General features: G+C 38.5%; 1 protein-coding gene across 1 annotated transcript in view; it reads left to right on the top strand.

Annotated features, from left to right (window-relative positions):
- MGAT4A (alpha-1,3-mannosyl-glycoprotein 4-beta-N-acetylglucosaminyltransferase A) overlaps positions 1 to 21,435 on the top strand; it is an 85,858-nt gene that overhangs the window by 25,027 nt on the left and 39,396 nt on the right. The window contains exons 3-5 of the mRNA XM_072849661.1: positions 8,271 to 8,438; positions 10,990 to 11,130; positions 13,173 to 13,306. Coding sequence (XP_072705762.1) covers positions 8,271 to 8,438; positions 10,990 to 11,130; positions 13,173 to 13,306 — 443 coding nt within the window. The remainder of the gene's footprint in view (positions 1 to 8,270; positions 8,439 to 10,989; positions 11,131 to 13,172; positions 13,307 to 21,435) is intronic.

Here is a 21,435-nt window from a genome sequence, read left to right as displayed (position 1 = left end):
CCTAGGTTCTGCATATTTAGGAGAACATCTTGCAACAAGGGAGAAAAGTTGAGAAGACAAACTACTGAATGAGTTGACATAGTGTTAACTTTCCAAGAGGTGCACAGCATCAAGCCAGCTAAAATATTTAGGTTTTAGCTTCTGGAGTTTTGCTGAAAATACTAGAGTTTAAGAGAAAAAGATGAAGAATTAATGCTTTCAGTTCTCAAGTAATTTCTTAACAAGATATTTTCATTTGAAATATGAGGGCTAGTTATTTTTATTTGATCTTTTTGGCTTCCAGAGCAAAGTATGAAAAAGCATCACTGTCTCATTTCAGTGTAAAATAGTGTATTATTCTTAAATGAAAACATGACTGTATGCTGAAACTATTGGAGATCAAATGTGTTTGATATTGGCTACAGCTGCTGTTAGAGGGATGTTTTATTTGTCAGAGAACAGATATGTTTGGGGTTCTTCCATCAGCTGTATAAGGCCAATAACTTACTGTCTGAATTCCTTCATTTGTTTTCTTAAATTACCCTGGGTTTCAGCATAAGAAGAAAAGTAATTTATAATATTGTAGAAACAGAAACTTTTTTTCATGATGGTGACCACTGATCTCTGTGACTGTTTCCTTTATGGTTTTAGGCTCAGTATTTTTCTTCTTACTGTAACAGCAATAAAAAAAGTGGTTTGATACTTTTTGACAAGAAATCAGTTCAATTTCTTTAGGTTTTAGAGAAACCTTTGAACAATAAAACACTAAATGGTCAAACGCGTTTTGAACTGTTGATTTTTTTTGTATATACAATGCTTACAAGTCAGCTTGTCATAGAACAGACTATTTCAGTTGGAAGGGACCAACAACCATCATCTAGTCCAACTGCCTGACCAGTTCAGGGCTGACCAAGTTAAACAATGTTATTAAGGGCATTGTCCAAATGCCTCTTAAACACTGACAGGCTTGGGGCATCGACCACCTCTCTAGGAAGCCTGTTCCAGGGTTTGACCACCCTCTTGGTAAAGAAATGCTTCCTAATGCCAGGTCTAAACCTGCCCTGACGCAGCTTTGAACCGTTCCCACATGTCCTGTCACTGGATCCCAGGGAGAAGAGATCAGCACCTCCCTCTCCACTTCCCCTCCTCAGGAAGCTGTAGAGAGCAATGAGGTCGCCCCTCAGCCTCCTTTTCTTCAAACTAGACAAACCCAAAGGCCTCAGCAGCTCCTCATAGGACATGCCTTCCAGCCCTTTCACCAGCTTTGTTGCCCTCCTCTGGATGCATTCCAGGACCTGAACATTCTTCATGAATTGTGGGGCCCAGAACTGCACACAGTACTCAAGGTGAGGCCGCACCAGTGCCGAAGGCAGTAGGATAACCACCACTGGCTGGTTATACTGTGTTTGATGCACCCCAGGATGCGGTTTGCCCTCTTGGCTGCCAGGGCACACTGCTGACTCATGTTGAGCCTGCTGTCAACCAGCACCCCCAGGTCCCTTTCTACAGGGCTGCTCTCCAGCCACTCGTCTCTCAATTTATACTTGTGCCCAGCATTACTCCATCCAGGTGAAAAATCCAGCATTTGGACTTGTTAAATTTCATGCCATTGATGATTGCCCAATGCTCCAATCTGTCTAGATCCCTCTGTGAAGCCTCTTGTCTCTCGAGAGTCAACAGCACCTCCTGGTTTGCTATTGTCAGCAAACTTGCTAATGGTGCATTCCACTCCTGCATCCAGGTCATTGATCAATGTATTGAACAGAACTGGCCCTAGAATTGAGCCCTGAGGAACACTGCTGGTGACCGGTCACCAGCCAGATGTAGCCCCATTCACTGCAACCCTTTGGGCTCTGCCCTTCAGCCAGTTCTTCACCTAGCGTACTGTGAACCTGCTCATCTCACAGTTGGACAACTTGTCCAGAAGGATGCTGTGAGGGACAGTATAAAAAGCTTTACTAAAATCCCCCCAAAATGTATCCACTGCCTTCCCTTCATCCACTAGGTGGGTGACCTTATCATAGAAGGATATAAAATTAATTAAACAGGACTTTCCCTTTGTGAACCCATGTTGACTATGCCTGATGATTGCATTGTTCTTTAAATGCCTTTCAATAGGACCCAGTATAATCTTCTCATAACTTTTCCAGGAACTGAGGTTAGACTAACAGGTCTGTAGTTTGCTGGGTCTTCCCTCACGCCCTTTCTGTAAATTGGAATCACGGAATCACAGAATTGTATAGGTTGGAAAAGACCTTTAAGATCATCAAGTCCAACCATAAACCTAACGCTACCAAGACCACCACTATATCATGTCCCTAAGCACCTCATCCAAACGTCTTTTAAATACCTCCAGGGATGGCGACTCAACCACTTCCCTGGGCAGCCTGTTCCAATGCTTGACAACCCTTTCAGTGAAGTAAAATTTCCTAATATCCAATCTAAACCTCCCCTGGTGCAACTTGAGGCCATTTCCTCTCGTCCTATCACTTGTTACCTGGGAGAAGAGACCGACCCCCACCTCTCTACAACCTCCTTTCAGGTAGTTGTAGAGAGTGATAAGGTCTCCCCTCAGCCTCCTTTTTTCCAGGTTATACAACCCCAGTTCCCTCAGCCGCTCCTCATAAGACTTCTGCTCTAGACCCTTCACCAGCTTCGTTGCCCTTCTCTGGACACGCTCCAGCACCTCCATGTCTCTCTTGTAGTGAGGGGCCCAAAACTGAACACAGTATTCGAGGTGCGGCCTCACCAGTGCCAAGTACAGGGGGAGAATCACTTTCCTAGTCCTGCTGGCCATGCTATTTTTGATACAAGAATAACATTGGCTAGCTTCCAGTCGGCAGGGACCTCCCCAGACTCCCAAGACCTTTGGTAGATGTTCAAGAGGGGTCCTGCCATAACATCCACTAGCTCCTTCAGTACTCTGGGATGAATACCCTCAGCCCCCATGGACTTGTGAACGTTCAGCTGATACAGCTGGTCCCTTACAATTTCGGTGTCCACAAATGGAAAGTCACTATTCCCACACTCGTGGTCTTCTGACTCAGAGGACTGGGCAGCCCAAGGTCTATCCGTATTTTTAAAGACTGAGGCAAAAAAAGCATTGAATGCCTCCACTTCATCTTTGTCCCTGCTAGTCAGGTGACCATAATCAACAAGTATCAGGCCAATGTTTTCTTTAGACCTCCTTTTGCTATTAATGTACTTGACAAAGCCCTTCTTGTTGTCAGATACAGCGCTGGCCAGTTTCAACACTAATTGAGTGTTGGCCTTTCATCATACATACATATTTCAGAAAGACTGCCTTGAATTTCTGGAGAAGCTTCTACAGTCACTTGCAAATTTTGGTTCCTTCCTCCTTGTGGGGAAAGAAGTGAAATTTAAAATATAAATGGGACTTTTCTGTAATGTAGTAACATGTTCTTCTCAAAAAGTCCTAATTTTTTGATGAAAAGATTTAGCTTTCAAATTATTTCATATTTTGGAGAGGAGGAAAAAAAAGCAAATACCAAACTTGAACTAAGTCAAAGTTTAAATAAATAAAAATAGATCATTAAATTTAATCTTGTAGGCTCATTCCCAAGTATTTAGGAGTCAAGAATCTGAAAAATCAAATTACCGTATTTATAAACTCCTGATGCCTTAAGGGACACTTACTTTTCTAAAGTCTGGGACAGGTGGTGACTACTATTGGTGGTACTGTAAGAGCCGAAGAAGTATTTTCTCCTTTGCAAGTGCCTTTCAGTATGAGATGAAATTTGATATTGCTGCCGTTGTGGTTTTTTGTTTGTTTGTTTTTAAGTAATAAGTATCTGAGCAGTTGATCAATGCTTTGAAATACTGCAAGTATGCCAAAGATGTAACTACTAGAAATTTAAATTTAATTTGTTTTGTTTCAAAGTACAGGCAGTCATGTTATAAAACAAGTACCAAAAGGCCAAATTACACATTAATCTCCAAATATATGAAGAGTGCCAGCTCTGTTAGTGTTAGAGATGTAAATGGTTTAAATTACTTAAGTTCTTGCAAAGAAGGATTTTAACTTCATTTTGTGTAAATACTAGAAAAATACTCATAAGGTAGTGGACTTAAAATATGATTATATTTGTAATGTTAGCATTTTCTAGTTTTACTTGGCTGAATAATATTGTGACCTAACAAAAAAAAAATCAGTCGTACATTTTTGAAGGATGGGTTTCAGGAGTTTAGGTATCTTTTAGAGTAGCTTCTGTAACCCAGATGTGTCTGGTTAAAGCAACTGTGAGAAGTTGACTACTTTGAACCAAGTAACCAGTGTTTCTTAAAGGAATTCATGCTTCTGACATCTCAGGTACCATAAATGCAATACCAGTACTGTTCACTGGGAGCCTCAGAACTGAACTACTTTGTAATACTTCCACTGGGAACAACTTTCTTAGAAGCATAGAATACCAGGTTGGAAGGGACATCAGGGATCATCTGGTCCAACTTTTCTTGGCAAAAGCATGGTCTTGACAAGATGGCCCAGCACCCTGTCCAACTGAATCTTAAAAGCGCCTAGTGTTGGGGAATCCACCACTTGCCTGGGGAGATTATTCCAATGGCTGATTGTTCTCATTGTGAAAAATTTTCCCCTTGTGTCCAATTGGAATCTCCCCAGGAGTAACTTGTACCCATTACCCCTCATCTTTTCCATGTGACTCCTTGTAAAAAGGGAGTCTCCATTTGCTTTGTAGCCACCCTTTAAATACTGGAACATGGTGATAAGGTCTTCCTTAAGCCTTCTTTTCTCAAGGCTGAACAAACCCAGTTCTCTCAGCCTTTCCTCATATGGCAGGCTCCCCATGATCATCTTTGTGGCCCTTCTCTGGACCATCTCCAGCCTGTCCACATCTTTTTTGTATGGCGAGGACCAAAATTGAACACTATTCCAGGTGTGGCCTGACAAGCGCTGAGTAGAGTGGGATAATGACTTCTTTCTCTCTGCTGGTAATGCCCTTGTTGATGTAACCCAGCATCCTGTTGGCTTTGTTTGCCGCAGCAACACACTTCACTCATATTGAGCTTGTTGTCCACCAGGACCCCCAGGTCCCTTTCCACAGAGCTGCTCCCCAGCTGGGTAGATCCCAGCCTGTGCTGCAGTCCTGGATTATGTTTTCCCAGGTACAAGACCTTATATTTATCTTTGCTGAACTTCATAAGGTTCTTGTTAGCCCACTCTTCCAGCCTATCCAGGTCTTTCTGCAGGGTGGCTCTCCCTTCCAAGGTGTCCACTTCCCCACTCATCATTGGTGTCATTGGCAAACTTCATCAGGGTACGCTTGATCCCATCATCCAGATCAGTCATGAAGATATTAAACAGCGTTGGGCCCAATATCAATCCCTGGGGGACCCCACTTGTGACAGGTTGCCAGTTTGAAAAGGAGCTATTTACCACAATCCTCTGGGTGCAGCCCGTTGGCCAGTTCCCCACCCACTGAACAGACCACTTGTCTAGACTGTAACGCATCAGTTTCTCTAGGAGGAGGCTGTGGGAAACTGTATCGAAAGCCTTGGAGAAATCCAGGTAGACAATGTCCACCGCTTGCTCCACGTTGACCGAGCAGGTTACTTTGTTGTAGAAGGCGATCAGGTTTGTCAAGCACGATTTGCCCTTGGTGAATCCATGCTGGCTTTTCCCAATCATGTGCTTCATTTGACTTGTGATAGCCCCCAGGAGGATCTGTTCCATAACTTTCTCAGGGACTGAAGTAAGGCTGATGGGCCTGTAATTTCCTGGATCATCCTTTAAGCTCTTCTTGTAGATGGAGATGATTCTATGATTCTGTGATTCTATTTTACAGTGCCACAGTTGGGATCCTATGTTCTTTGCTCAAAAACTGCTATGATAAGTTATGAAAATAAAAGTTTACTTCTACATATATAATTTTAAATTTATTTTAAAAGAAATTAATTACCTTTTTATTTTTGACATATTATATTAATTGTAAATTAAAGGTGTTATAATGGCCACCTCCTCTGAAAGTATCATCTCCTCAGTAAGGGGTTTTTATTGGTAGTTCTTAATACAAAACTACAGTTTTCATTTCTTCACATGATATAACTGCCATTTCAGCTGACTTCTAAGTTTCTTGTGGTTTTACAACAGATCTTTAGTTTGCTGTGAAATTACAAGGGTCCTGTAATTCCAGTTTATGTACTACCTACCTGAATTAGGGAGGTAGAAAAATCTTAATCTCTGTTTACAACTGAGTTTAGTAATAAGATATTTCTGATTTTGCCTTATGGAGTTTGCTAGGTGGAGGTGGCAGGGGAACTAGTGCGGTTCTCCACTCTTGGACATATTCCTAGGTAAATTGTTCCCTCCAGGCCTCTGCTATTCCTTAGAGCACCAGAATCATCAGAGCACTTGTGTGTGATGTCTTGTGCTGATATCTTTTAGTAAGTGTCGGAAAAGAAATAGTCTCTGCCAAGAATTTGTCTAAGTTGAGAGAGGAAGACCTGATTTCATCCTACTTGAGGTGCTGGAGCCTGAGCCACAGGTTCCATAGGGTTCTCACTATTTTCCCAGGAGAAATACAGACTCTGCCACAGACAAGTTTAGTCTTTTCAAAGTAGGAAGAACAGAAGTACCAAAGTTTGTCTGCTATCTTGTATCATGAAGAAAGACAAGAAGGGAGACCTGATGCTACAGGCTGCTTCTGAGGCTATTCCCTGCTATAGAAGTAAAACCTTGCATGTCCTTTGGTTGCTCACCTGTTCTTCCCTGTTTAGACAGAAATTAACAGGGATCTATATAACCTGCTATCATCCATTCATTTTGGGGAGGGGATGTCATTCACATACTTGTGTGGTGTCTATGCTAATACAATTCTATATTCATTTAGCTGTTAAAATGTTTTGTAACCTTACTGTAGCTAGTAGACATGGTTCCAAGCAATCTTTGATTTCTTTGGGTTATCATTGGCAAGTAAGAATGCCCTTCATGCCAGAAACACCAGAAGATTTTCCTGGCCTTCTCAATACTGCTGACTACAGCACCAAGTCCTGTTTCAAATAGCAGTCTGGATTCAGTTGTCAGTGTGTAGTGTGCCTAGCACTGTATTGTGGGCCAGCATCTGTGTTCTGGGTTTGTTGGCACGAAAGCAATAACCATTTGGTTTTAATGAAAAAAAGAAAATAAGGCTGGCAAGGGAAATGTTTTTAAGAGGTAGTGAACTATATTTTTATTTTTCTGTCTTCAAAACAGAGGGCATTTTAGCTAATTATGTTTTCTAAACATAATCAGAACAGTGCATTCCCACTACAAAAAAGAAAATAAATGTAAATTGAAAGAAGTTGGAGGAAATGCAGCATTATTAACAAGAGAAAGTTGACTGTAATTCCTTTTTTTACTTCATGTGTTACTGTAATGTAGCAATAGGAAGAGATTCAAATTGCTTACGAAACTTCTACTTCCCTACCATTGCAATACTAAAAGGCTAGGAATAGGTAGGTAAATAACAAAAAAGATATGTCTGTGGTTGACAGCTGTGTGGTTGGAATATTGATTACAAGGTATAAAATCACTTAAGATACCCCAGTCCATATCTGTAGATGGGCTGAAGGAGTGTGATGGTGGTGAGCAGGAAATTTGAGGAAATGACCAATAGGAAGAAGGAAAGATGCACAAACCAGAGATACTTACTTCACTGGGGTGGCAAGGGTATAGGCAACATATCAGCAAATGAGTTTTGGTGTTTCCCTCTCCCTTTTGGTCTCCTTTCAAAGAATACATGTATGTATCTACACTAGCAGGATTTTGATCAAAATTTTGTTCTTGCAGGCTGCGACAATGTCATTAAGTTAGAACTTGGGTTTGAAATTTGTATGTCTGAAATATTGTCAAATTCCACTCATTCTTGCAAAGTATTCAGAGGGGGCTTTCAAAATGCATAACCTGTGCTTTTGTAAGGCACCACTCCTATCTGCTTCTCAAAAGAAAGGGTTTGTGGGCATCTGTTCCAAGAAAAGATTCAGAATTGCCTTGTGGTGCTGGGTAATGAGGACTCAAAGGTTGCCCCTGTCTGTGGCTACGGTGAGGGCATACCCCACTCAATGCCTGCTTTGCATCCCTGTCTGGTGCAGCTCACTCTTCCCTCTGTATGGTGTGTAAATGCTAAGGTGCCTAACTCAGGTGGGATGGTGCTGGGCTGTGCCCTTCTCAGTTGAATTTCAGGTGCTACATCGCTGAGCAGTCCCTGACCCTTGTTGGATCTGTCTGTAGGTGTTTGTTTCAAAAAATAACCAGGATCATCTTTTTTTCTCTCTAGAAAAGTTGATTGCATATCAACGGGAATTTCATGCTTTGAAGGAACGTCTTCGTATAGCTGAGCATCGCACTCTGCAACGCTCTTCTGAGCTGAATGCTATCTTGGAGCAGTTCAGGCGTGCAGTAGCAGAAACAAATGGGAGTAAGAATGCAATGAATAATTTTTCAGGTACATACTGTGATTGAGCTATTCTTTTATAACTCTCCACTACTAATATATCTTCTTATTACTATAGAATAAGAAATTAGTACCAAGAAGGCCAAATGAAACTGTTCAGCCATGCAAATAAAGAATCTGTAATACCTTATATCTGGTGGGGATTTTTTTGTTTTTTTGTTTTTCCAATTTCTATTCCTAATGATCCACCCACTCTTCATTCTTATGACTTTAGGGACTGAATACTTATTCCATGCCTAGCTCCAAAAGTTTGAAACTTCTGGTTACTTATTTAACATACTGAATATATTTTGACAATAATTTACATCACTTTTTAAATAGAGCTTGAGGGGAAAGGTGAGCAGACAGCATTTAAGAAATGGATGAACTTGAAGCAATTAAAATATGTTTAAAAGTCAGCTGGAAGATGTAAAAATGTACAGGCTATCTAAGGTATTGGTTATGATTTGTAAAATGTACAGATAATGTCATTTTTAATAGCTACGTGATTAAATGTTGAACTGGTAAAGTCTTCCATAACTTTTTACCCATTTTGGAGGCTGATGCTCAAGTTTACTGAGAGCTGTGTTTGGCAATATTAGAGAATGCCTTCGCACTACTCACTAGTTTGAAGTTAACTTAAAATCACACTATTACTGCTTTAGTCACTCTGACTATTCTAGATGGAAAATTAATAACAAATAAACATAAACTTTCTGGTGAGATGTCTGATTTGGTAGGTTGCAGAAATTTCACTGTATTGGCCTAATGAGGAATATAAACCCGAAGATTTTTGCAAATCAAAACACTGGATCAAGCTTTTTGAATCTCTTATCTACTTGCATTTGTGCTATGGGTTACTATCTTCTATAGAACTTTTTTTTTGGGGGGAGGGTTATAATTATAGGTCCTCAGTGCTGTTATTAAGGATGGATTGCTCTGTCTGGCACTAATGGCCTATCCAACCTGATCGCTGTAGTTCCCTGGATCTCCAGGAATGGTATGGATAAAGGTTACATTTAACATAGCCTGTGACTCATGTCTTCCTCTTCTGTGTGTATGTTTTTGGTGTTAAAGTGAACAACAATAGAGGAAGTCATGTAAGTTTGATACTGGATTTATGATTATTACCACAATTATTTCTAAAAAGGAGTTAGCTTGCTTATAGACATATAGTCATAGGGAGTTAATCTCTTCTGATGCAGCTGAAGTTACTGATGCACATTTTAAACTTTCTACCATGTCTGGATCCCAGCTGGGACATCCTTTTTTTTCCATGTGGAGCCATGATGGGAAGTCAGGTGAGGTCTGAATTCCTGAGCTTTTGTGCTCAAAACTTAGTGTTAGATAGATTTTATTAAGTTTAATGTACTTAAATGTACATAATACTGTGTAGTATTTGCTATCTTTGAACCTGAAAGAATTCCAGATTGTTTTATGGAAATCATTATTTGTTCATACAAAGAGTTGTCATATTTTGAGAGAATTTTCAGTCCAGCTTTTGCAGTTGAAGCTAAAGGAAATGTTAGCAGGAAAAGTAAAATGTACCTGTATTGGAATCTATCAAAATCAGCATCTCTACTTTTGGCATCTATTTACAAAGCATTTTTCAAGATTATAAGTGGTTAGGAATTTAGTTTCACCGAAAAATAAATATTAAAAAAACCCCCAAAACTCACAAGAAAACTGTTCCAGTTTTGTAAAAGCTACTCAGAATCTGAGAGGAATGATGTTCGTGGCATTACTTTTCTCACTTCAGCACAATTCAATTTTTTCTTGGAAACCATGAGTACAGTTTTTTACTTAACTTGATATTGTAAAGCCCATAAGTTTTCAAAGGTCCATATGCTGTCATATTTGTCATTTGAAATAGGAGTTGTTTTCACACTTGATGTAAGAAAATCTACATGCACAGCAGGGGAATTTAAAAACTGTTATTTGCAACTTTGAGAGCCACCTGGACATCCTGAGAGGCAGCTTTTTAGAAAGAGCAAGAATTATTTTAAGTACTTTAATGGACTAAATTAAATTCATGTTAGCATTCATTTTATTGCAGAAATACTCAAAATCTTAATTGTATATTTAATGCTATTTTTGTTTTGTATCTGTATGTGCAGTGTATTCCAATATGTATTTGTGGCTTTGAAAAGTTATTTGCAGTAGCCATCACTACATGGTGATGGGCTCTGTAAATGTAAGTAAAAAATAATCTAGGTAAATAAGCCTCCCATTTTGATTTGCTGGGGGGGGGGGGGAACACCCAAACTAAATAAATGGAGCATTCTTTACTTCTGTGATTACACACTAAGTCTTGTGTGATGAGGTAAGTATTAACTATATCTGTAGCAAGGTTACCAAGTGGAAAATAATCTTGGCCATAGTTTATTTAAAAAATTAAAACAAGAAAAGACTTTCTTTATACGCAAGATATAATATCTCAGTAAAATGCATCATTTGTTCTGTTTTTCAGTTAGGACCAAGCTTGGAATTCTGTATTATTTACCACTGCATAAAACTTCATATTGTTTGTTTTCTACATTACTGATTTCATGTATATTTGCAGATGAGACACTGAAATTGTTAAAAGAGCTAACAAGTAGAAAATCTCTTCAAGTGCCAAATATCTATTACCATTTGCCTCATTTGTTGAAAAATGAAGGAAGCCTTCAACCTTCTGTGCAGGTTGGCCTTGGAAGAACAGGAGGTATGCTGATACGATGTTTATTTTACGTTTTATATCTGGAGGACTTTCTAGTTTTAGTAATATAATTCACTGCATTACGTGGTAGATCAAGGACATCTCATTTAGCTTGTGTGATATTGATATCTCTTAGAATTCACACTGAATCCAAGATGAAAGGAGTCTGGCTTCAGCTTTGCTCCTTTCTGCATAATCTCAGTCACATCCCATCCTGTGTTAAGGTACACATTAAGAAGCATTTCATTTGGATTAATTTTTTGTAACTAAGTAAAAGGGAACAAAGCTCAAGATTCTGAACAACAGGTTCTGAACTGATAATGGACATATGCCTTTGGCTTTTCAGATTTGTGGGGCAACCATGCATGGATATAATTATTTTAGATTTGATGTTTCTGTTTTTTTGAAAAATATATTTCAATGTATAACTTAGAGTTGGGAGAACTAGGATAATCAGATATAATTGCATCAATAAAATGTGGACAGTCATTGGAGGTGAAAAAAAAATCAGTGTTGTGCTGCAATACTGTTGATCCCCTTTTTTTTTCCTAATCCTCACAAATTCTGAGCATTGGTCATTAAGCATAGCTCCATGGGATCCCACTCTTGGAGCTCTAGAAAATAAATAGCTTAAAGCCCAACCAAACTGATATACCTCAAAGCATGTGTCTCTGTGTGTCTCTAAGCTTGAAGGCCCCACCAATGAATCCTTGTTTCTCTGTGTGCCATCTGACTTGAATGGCTCGTGTTATTGTCCACTAGGCCTTTTTTTTTTTTTTTAAATTTTCTTCTCCTCCTTGCTTTTGAAAGAAGCATTAGGTAACTCCTGGCCTGTATTTTTTTCATTACTTCACTAAGTTTGATTGCTCCTTCTTTTAACAGAAGGCATTCCTGTGTGACAAATATGCGGGCTCAAGCCATAGGGTTATTTTTCTGACTATAAATGCCATTTATTTCAACATTGTTATTCAGGAAGGAGAAGACTCCTATTCCTTTATTGTTTCAAGTGAAGCCTGTATTATATCCCACTGGGAATAGATGACAGAGTTTTGAAATTACAAAATAGAAATTGGAATCAGGTTTATTTAATTAAAAAGGGGGAGGAAATTCTGAGTTAAAATTATTTTCCTGTCTTCCCCTTTCCTCGTCACTGTGCTTTTTGAGTGTTTGTTTTAAAAATTCAGAGCTTGTTAATGTGTAGTTGCTAGGCGAAGCAGGCTCTATAAGGAAGGATAAACAACATTTTTTAATCGTTGTTTGATTTTATATATTTATTATGTGGTAAATCATTTCACACAGATGGCTTGGAATGCTGGCGCTGACTTCATTAAGTCTGCTTTATCCTTTTACAGTGTTCCTGCTGCTATCTGCTGTGTGCCTAGTAGGTAGCCAGCCCTGGGTACAGGGTGGGGTGCAGAAGAAAGACTATGGGAAAGTTAAGGAACAGGGGAGTCAAATGGCCAGCTGAAAGATGGTGTTAATAGCATTGTTGCTGGGGTCAGATTGCTTTGCATTTGAGGTGCTTTTAACAGGGATAAGAGATTTCAGTGAGGAATTTCTGGGCAATCCTGATGACCTGGACTTGTTTTTCTAGAAGAACCCAAATCAGGTGCAAGGAAAGTAATAGAGTTTTTTCCAGCAGTGTAATTTTAAAAGACGACTTCTGAGAAGTTAAATACTTGAATTGTGAAGAATGGTTATGCCAATTTGAAAATAAAACTAAGTTAGGGAGTGTAATCACTCTGTAAGTCTTGGTGCACCTTATCTGATTAACACCATGGTTGTTGATTATTACCTATGCAATAGTCTGGCATGTCTAGGATTACTTTTTTTTTGTTTGCTGTGTTTGCTCTGAGTGTTGGTGGTGATTATGTTAATCATGCTCCTGATGATGGGTGGTATATTTTAAAACTATTTTTAATTACTGTTATCTCCGTGTTTTAACTCTTTGCTTTTCTTGAGCAATGCTTTATTACGAGATAAGATTTTTGCTTTCTATCTTGTGTATGAAATCACTGAAGGTACATTTCTGATTTGTTTGATTTCAGTTTCCATTGTAATGGGAATACCTACAGTGAAAAGAAAAGTCAAGTCTTACCTTACAGAAACTCTCCACTCCCTTATTGATAAGCTGTCCCCTGAAGAAAAACTGGATTGTGTTATGGTTGTCTTTATAGGAGAGGTAATCACTGAAATATTTTTATACAGTTTCTAACCTGCCTTTAATTACAAGTACCACTCCTTTCAGGAATTGATGAGGATCCACTTTTTCTTCAAGATGTAGACAGATGACTGTCTTCTCCTTCCCTGAAAAGGAGACAGTGTTTAGTCTTGTGCTTCTGAGAGAAACAATCCTGAAGAGCCCAGCTTTTTCTATTTATCAAGGGAATAGTGGACACGGATTCAGTGGACTGCTTATTTTGCAAATCTTCTGATGCTTATATCTCGTGACAGAGATGTGCTAATTACCTTATTCCTTCAACATCAAAATAGTGGCTAAGGTACTCTAGTGTTGTAGGGAGGATTCTTCCCATTCTCTTCATGCTACTGCTTAGTCCTTCCTCAAATGAGTGCTGCAGTTTGAGATGTTAGGCACAGATTGTTACTGATTTTGTTTTCTGGACAGTGTGGATATTGTAAGTCCAGACCTTTTTCATGGATTAATTCAAACAGTGTTCAGTTGGACAGTTTGGTCAGTTTGGCTCTGATTTAGTGGAAATCAAATTTAGGAAAATGATAGAATGCTTTCAGAAATAATTCTGTTGGCTGCTGAGAATTGCATACAGTTATTTTGGTCTGTATGTTTTTCTCAAAACTCTGAGTGGGAAATTTTTATATATGTTTGACCTTCATCCGTCTAATCATATAGTGCTCTACTGAAACAGTGTTTATGAGTCCCACAGGTGAAAACTTGAATCCTCTAATTATAAGTGTGAAAATGGTTTTAATCCTGTGAGCCAGTGTCCATTCAGGGATGAATCAGTGGAAAATCAGATAAGCATTTTAATACTTCTAGTTCTATTATCAGCACATTTTAAAGCTTTCCTTGAAAAGTTTGTAAACTGTTTACCTATACCTAAGAACTGATTCTTATGTTTTTTAATAGAAATTGCTCTGTTTTCTTTTTCTTGACAGTCAGTCAAAAACTATCTGTCAGGATAGATACTGCTTTTCTGCAGAAAATGCTCTTAAAACATCTGTTGATTGAGAATATTAAGAGAACAGAATTCATTCTGAATTACTGGAATGCTGGTTTTTCTTCCCTGTATTAGTTGGAATAATTTTATTGCCTTTTAGTGTGGCTTCTTTTCAAAGTTTAAAACTGAAGTTTTGTTTTGCTTTGCCTAAGGAGATCTGAGCTATGACGACCATGTGTTATCATTGGATTGATTCTCTATCTTCTGCAAAACTTAGAATAGGAGTGAAGAGAATCCACACTCTGTCCCCAACTGCACAAGTTTCTCTTGTTGCCTTAGACAAGCCATATTGCTATACCTGAGTTTTCCATAGCTAAATAACTTCCTTCCTTTGAGGTGGTGTGAAATGCTCTTTCATCTTGGGATGATTCTGCAAAAGTGACTATGAAGGAACCGAACATTTTAACATGGGAGCTGTTGCTTCTGTGCCCAAGGAGAATCGTGTGGTTTGTGCCAGAGTGGGATACTGTTACCCTCTGTATCTTATCTCTATCTCTCTCTTTGAGAGCAGCACTATGTGCTTACTCACATATCTGCTATGGGCACTGCAAGCCATGAACGCCTGGGAAAATTTGAAGAACCTAAGTTTAAATTCTTATCCTATTATAACCATTCCTTATATTTGCTTATATTTCTTTTTCTTTACTCCATCCAATTTTATGTCTTCCCTGCTTTACTATTTCTTTGACCATGTTTTATATTTTCTTAAGTTCAGTATCTTATAGTTTGTTTTGTAATTGCTACAGGGGACTCTTTCAATGAATAATATGGTACAGTAAAAGTAAATACTTCATCCTGAACTATGCTGTGTTTTTTCTGAGTTATGCTGTATATTTCAGCTTCCTTCTGCAAGATGAAAAGTGTAGGTTTATTAAGCATTTTCTCTGGCTGTTTGAAGGAAGGCCTACTCCCCTGGTGGACTTCTGTTTCTTCTTAAACAAAAGGAAGGGCTTTAGCTTTTAAAATAGCTTTGTCTGTGGGGTTTCCTAGCCTAAAATGTGTTAGACTATTGCTATCATTAACATGTGTGCATTAATGAAGGCTTATTTAAAAATACATTAGAACTTTGACTAGCTATGCTTGTATAAAAAATGATGGCAAAAGTTCCTGAAAAAAGGTACGGACTCTGCTCAACATCTGTGCATTTTAAGTACAGCAAGAAATGGTCATAGTGTGAGGTTAGGTAATTTTGCTAATAAGCTTAAAATTACTATCTGTGCTTTGTCTATAGCTTGCACCAATTAAAAAAAAAAGCGCAAGACTTTACAAAAATATTTCTACAAGAGAATTATATGAAAAATGGCATTTTAAAAGGATTTTAGTATTTTCTTGCTGACTTTATTTGAAAAATCAAATTGATGGTGTTTAAGAAGCATGGCTGGAAGCCATAGTCATGGACTGTAATCTCTTTGTGCTAAGCACCCTAAAAAACTCTTTTAATCCTGCTATTTTTTTTAGCAGTTCAATCTCACTCCTTTCTTGTAAATTTCACTTTTTTGCCAGAAAACAAGTTGAAAATTAGGCGTAACGCCTTCTGCAAACAGCATGAATATGTGTAAACAGATAAGCTAGTAAATATAGATGCATTATGGTTGCTAAATAGAGATCTGCATATTCATTTACTGTATGGATATTTCTCAGTAATTTAATTATACACAGTAAATTTCCATACTGGAAGTTCAAGGAATTCTAAAATATCTCAGCTGATGTGATATCTAATCACCAATTTAAATAATTACTAGAATTGCTTGACAGTAAACTGTGCAATTTTCCCAGTAACTGACATATGTCTGTGTTCTCCAATTTGTTAAAATAACTTTATTGCAGAATAATTTGCAGGTATTCATTGGGATGACTAATAAATAGGCATGATTCATTATACCTCTATACTTAAAGATCTTTTTATTCCTCTTCACTATGTAGCTAGTTCATAGGCTCATCAGATGACTTGAAACAAGCAATTCAAATCTCATAAAGCTGCTCTGTATGAGAACTTGCTTTCAGAATAAACTGTAGGCTCTAGGTTTAAGAACCTATGGACTCCAGATTAAAATGGTTGTCTAGTATTTTTATTTAATATGGTTTTTAATTAATCATGGGAAACATGGTTTTGAAGTACTTTACATCATCATAGTGGGACAACAAACATATATTCAGTAGAGCGTGTGTGTGTGTATATATCTATATGAGAGAAATTAAAATACTTTTCTGGTATCTAAATGAATTTTTTTTTTCCTGTGGGGAGATCTCATTTACCATGAAGAAAATACATCTTAGACTTGTTCTAAATATATCACAAATTATTGTCAGTCCACTTCATTAATCAGTGACTGCACTTAGCACAGTCTTTTGTACAAACAGTAATCAGTGTATATTGGAAAGACTATAAGCCCTTGATTTGACCAAAAATATCAGAAAGACAAATTATTTCAGTAAGAATCAGAAGACACTGCAGGTATGCAAAAGCATTTTGCTAATTCTGTATGCTACTGATTGCATCTGACTAGGCAGTAATTGACTAGCCATTTGTTCTTGGAGCACTAGTCCATATTTTACACTTTCTTGCCTATTGCTTATTCAAATCTTACTCTGTTGTTTCATGTGTATACAATTCACTTAGGCTAGAAAAACTTGCATGTCTTGAATTATCTTTTACTGTCACTGTGTCAGCTCTTTATGTAAGCAGTGGCTGCTAATTTAAAAGATGTCGATCTTCAATAGTGTTTCCTCTGTCCTCCTTTTGTGGAGAATCCTTTATTATTTCTTTAGAAAAGTTTCTGTACTGGTTGGGTCAGCATGACACAAGCACCCAGTAAGGCACCATCCTGTGCGCTGGTATGAACAAAGCCTCAGCAAATTAAGCACTGAGTGCACATACTGGGTCAAACCTTGCTGAACCTGTTTTGGATGTATTAATATTGGAGTGCAATATGGAAAACTTCTCCAACAAAACAAACATGACTGTGTTTTCACCTCTTCTTGCTCTGGGCCTGTATTATAGATCTCTTTGATCAGCAGATCTCTTGATAGAAGAAAACAAAGGAATATTTTGTCTCTCTTGCTCTCAACTCAGGTGTATTAGTATCATCCTGGCTACAGAGAGGTTCACTTCTTTCCGCTAATTGTCGAAAACTTGAGAGTCGCCCTGTCCTGGAGCTGCCCTGGAGAGTGTATTCCTAGTCCTCAAAAGATTTGACTGCACATCTCAAGCTGGAGAAAGACCAACAGATCTTAGCATATACATACATATGTATGTATGTAATATATATATATATATTTTTTTTTTTAAATCAAAGCTAGACAAGGCTGTTGTGCCAAATGATACATTATCTTCACCAGGTAATTTTAAAGGGCTACACAGATGGTAGCCTTTGTTTTGGACATCTCACTCAAAACTGATCAGGATGAACACAGCTTCTAGATATGCTGCCAACTCTTCTGTCTGGAAGGGTAGCTTGTCCTGTCAGTGAGAATTTGAGATATTTAAGCTGCTGTTGCAATCCCTGTGTCTTTGGCCCCTAAGCTTTGGTACCCAAAGAGTATGGGCTGCTGATACCAGGCACCATCATAGGATTTTACACGCCTCTTTTCATGGCAGTGACTAGCAAAGTTTTTATATGGGATTAAACCAATGATAAAAATCTTTCTTAGATTTCAGAAAAGATCCTTGACAGGATTTGAAAACTTCCATGTACCTGAGACAAATTTAGTATCTCAGCACAAAGATAAAATTCAGGATTGTGCTCTTTTCTCAAGCCCTAGAATTGAATGACTGAAATGCTTCTCTATCTATAAGATCTCTTCTGAGATGTACCTGGGCCACAGTGACTATCTGGTGCTTCTGGTAAGGGAACATCACTTAACAGACAGAGTCGTGTCTTATCTCTTTGGTAACATCTAGTGTATTTGTGAGATGGAAAGTGACAGTAATAATCTTATTTCAGAAACATTGTAGCAGGTGATTTCATACCTGGATGATTGACTGAATTGACACTTTGAGTTTTGGACAACACTGTCAAATTTTGCTACTGTGGTCTGCCTTGGCCTAGAGATAATGAGGACAAATTCCTTCTGTCCTCCAAATAAAGAACACATATCATAGAAGGGTGCTTTTGACTATACACGGCAACTACCTATCTTCTTCTGAAAAACAAACCATCTAGACCTTTTCAACGATTTACAGGCTCACCCAAGGACAAGAAAAAATTTCCCCAGGTTGCCAGGCCACGTATTCTACTTTCTTTCAGACTTTACAAACCAGGCTTCATCTGTAATATGCACAAAATTACGACACTGTATGACACTGACATAACTTGCATCTGAATGTCCTGTTTTGAATTGTCCCTTGGTTTTGTTTTTTTTGTTGTTGTTGTTCTGGCTGGCCTTCTTAAAAGCTAAACTTGTTCTCTGATGTGGTGCTGTGGTTCACAGCACAATGCATGTGGATGTATGCCCTCACGATTGAGGAGCTGACATGCAGGGGGCAAGGGCAGGGAGAAACGGGAGTGGAGTGTTACAAGAATATACTTGTATTCCTGCTGTTGCTGCCAAAGGCTTCTCATTGTGAAACCCTGTCCTGAACTGAATTGGGTTAATCACAGAAATGACTGGAGAGAAGAAGATATTTCTTACCTGTGTGGTAGAGTGGGGACTTTCAGTAAGGGAGGAATGAAGTCATTAGCTCATGTAGGACACAGAGGCTACCTTTTGCTTATGTAACATTAGAGGGCTATGTTATGACAGTGTTCTGCATTCCTGTTTTTTGCTTTGCATCTTCTTCTCATGTTCCCTGTATTTAACTTGAACTTGCTGCTTCAGATCTGAAAGCAGATGCTGTATTCCTGAAAATCTTATTTTTTTCAGCTGCATTTGTTGAACTCTAACAGATGTTATTACCTTTTTGCACAGGCTTTGTTTATATCCGTACACTATTGCAACCATGGGAAACCACTGCTGCACTTCTGTTCCTTAGGGCTTTTTCTTCACTGCATAAATATCCAAAAATAGGTCCAAATGCCACTTTAGTGGCAGCTTTTTCCTATGTGAGTTTTAATGCCTTTTAAAGGTAATTATATTCATATGTTCTTTCACCATTTCAAGGCAAATATACGTTTGCTTTGCCTTTTCTGGAGGCTGTTCAATTTTGCATTGTTTGTTATTATTTAAAATACATTGTAAAATTATTCCACCCCTATTCTACAAGGATGATGAAAGATCAAATAAAATTGTAGAAATTAGTAAGCAATGAAATGACCACGCTTTGCAGATTAGCATGGTTGTTTCCCACGGATTTTTTTCTTTTTTTGGAAGATATTCTTGAATAAGTTAAGACTTACTTATAGTAGATTTCCTTTAAGAATTAAGATCTGGGTAATCTAACAGCCTAGATAAACCACATTGTTTAGAATGTTTACAGTTAATGTCTGAATTTTCCCCCTCCTTTCCTGTAGCTTCTCTTCTTGAATTTGTAGTATTTTGATATTCTGCATTTTAATTTCCTTTCCTAGTGGGCTGTGAAACAAAAATCTTTGGAATTTTAGTGCCATCTTTGCTTCTATTTGCACTTCTCTTCCTAAAACTGACTCTTTTTGACAACTGAAATAGAAATTTAATCCAAACAGAGGTTTGGTCTGTTAAGGCAAGATCTGAGATTCAGAGAATCACTGAGATTGGAAGGGACCTCTAGAAGATCATCTAGTCCAACCCCCTTGCTCAAAGCAGGGTCACCTGTTGAAAACTTGTACGTTCTACAGAGCATTTCAATATGCATCTTGAAAATTATAGCTTTAAAAAAAGCTAAGGTTGCAAGTCAAACTTCCAGAACAAGAAAATGCTACAATTACATTGCTTGTGCACTGTAACATGGCATTCCATCATGTTTTTCTTGCTTTTTTTGTGGTTTGTTTTTTTTTTTTTTTCCCCCCACCCCATTTGGAGAACCTAATGTGAAAATGAAGTTTTTCACTAGCTAGGTGCCAATATTGACGCATACAGTTAAATTTTTCATGACAGCTGCCATTCTGTAGCACTTTATATCGCCAAAGTCCAGTGGTTAGCACTTCTGGTCGCATTGGGTGGACAAGTCATGGGAACTGGAGTAAGAGTAGTGCTTAGTGGCAAACTAAGGAAAACTTAATTTGTAACATATCCAGTATCACTAGTTAACTTGTTGCAGGACAGGTGAGACAGGAAATAAAAGTGGGGACAGGAATCCCATGCTTTACAATGGAATGTAGATGTCTGAACTTCAAGGCTATTTTTGTTTCTTCTAGCAGTACCATGTCTTGTTGGTCCTGCTAGACTACAAGACCATGTCTTGTATGGTGTGATGCAAAGTGTTTGTGCACTTGCTCTGCCTGTGTGTCAGCCTGGCTCCAGCCCTGTTTGGGCTCACTGTTTTGCTTGCTTAGATTTTACATATGTGGATTAGAACCAATTCTCAGTTTGGCATGGTGATACAGGTGCCATCTAGGTGCTGCTAAATGAAATTAAGAGGCAAAATCTAAAACAAAGATGGTATTTTTCACTTGGTATGTAGCTAAATTGTGGACCTTGTTGCTACTGGATATTGTGAAATACAAGTGAGTAAATGGGTTCTGAAATGAATCAGGCAAATTCACAAAGACCAGATCCAGGAGGAACTATTGAATATAATGGTATGGATACCAGTCAGGCCTAGGACTTATAAACTATTCATTACTGAGAACTGGGAGGTATATGAAGGCAAGGAAGGTTCATTCTGTACATACTCTGTTTATTGCACTCTGCACTGGTGCGGCCCCACTTCAAGTACTGTGTGCAGTTTTGGGCCCCTCAATATAAGGAGGACATCAAACTATTAGACTGTGTCCAGAGGAAGACGACCAAGATGGTGAAAGGCCTCAAGGGCAAAACTTAGGAGGAGCAGCTGAGGTCACTTGGCTTGTTCAGCTTGGAGAAGAGAAAGCTGAGGGGTGAACTCATTGCAGTCTAAAACTTCCTCGGGGGGGCAGTGGAGGAGGAGGTGCTGATCTCCTCTCTCTGGTGACCAGTGATAGGACACAAGGAGATGGAATGAAGCTGCGTCATGGGAAGTTCAGATTGGATATTAGGAAAAGGTTCTTCACTGACAGGC

The sequence above is a fragment of the Ciconia boyciana genome, chromosome 1, assembly GCF_034638445.1.
Source record: "Ciconia boyciana chromosome 1, ASM3463844v1, whole genome shotgun sequence".
NCBI lineage: Eukaryota > Metazoa > Chordata > Aves > Ciconiiformes > Ciconiidae > Ciconia > Ciconia boyciana.
Note: the sequence above shows the minus strand (reverse complement) of the source record. Positions and strands in the feature narration are given on the sequence as shown.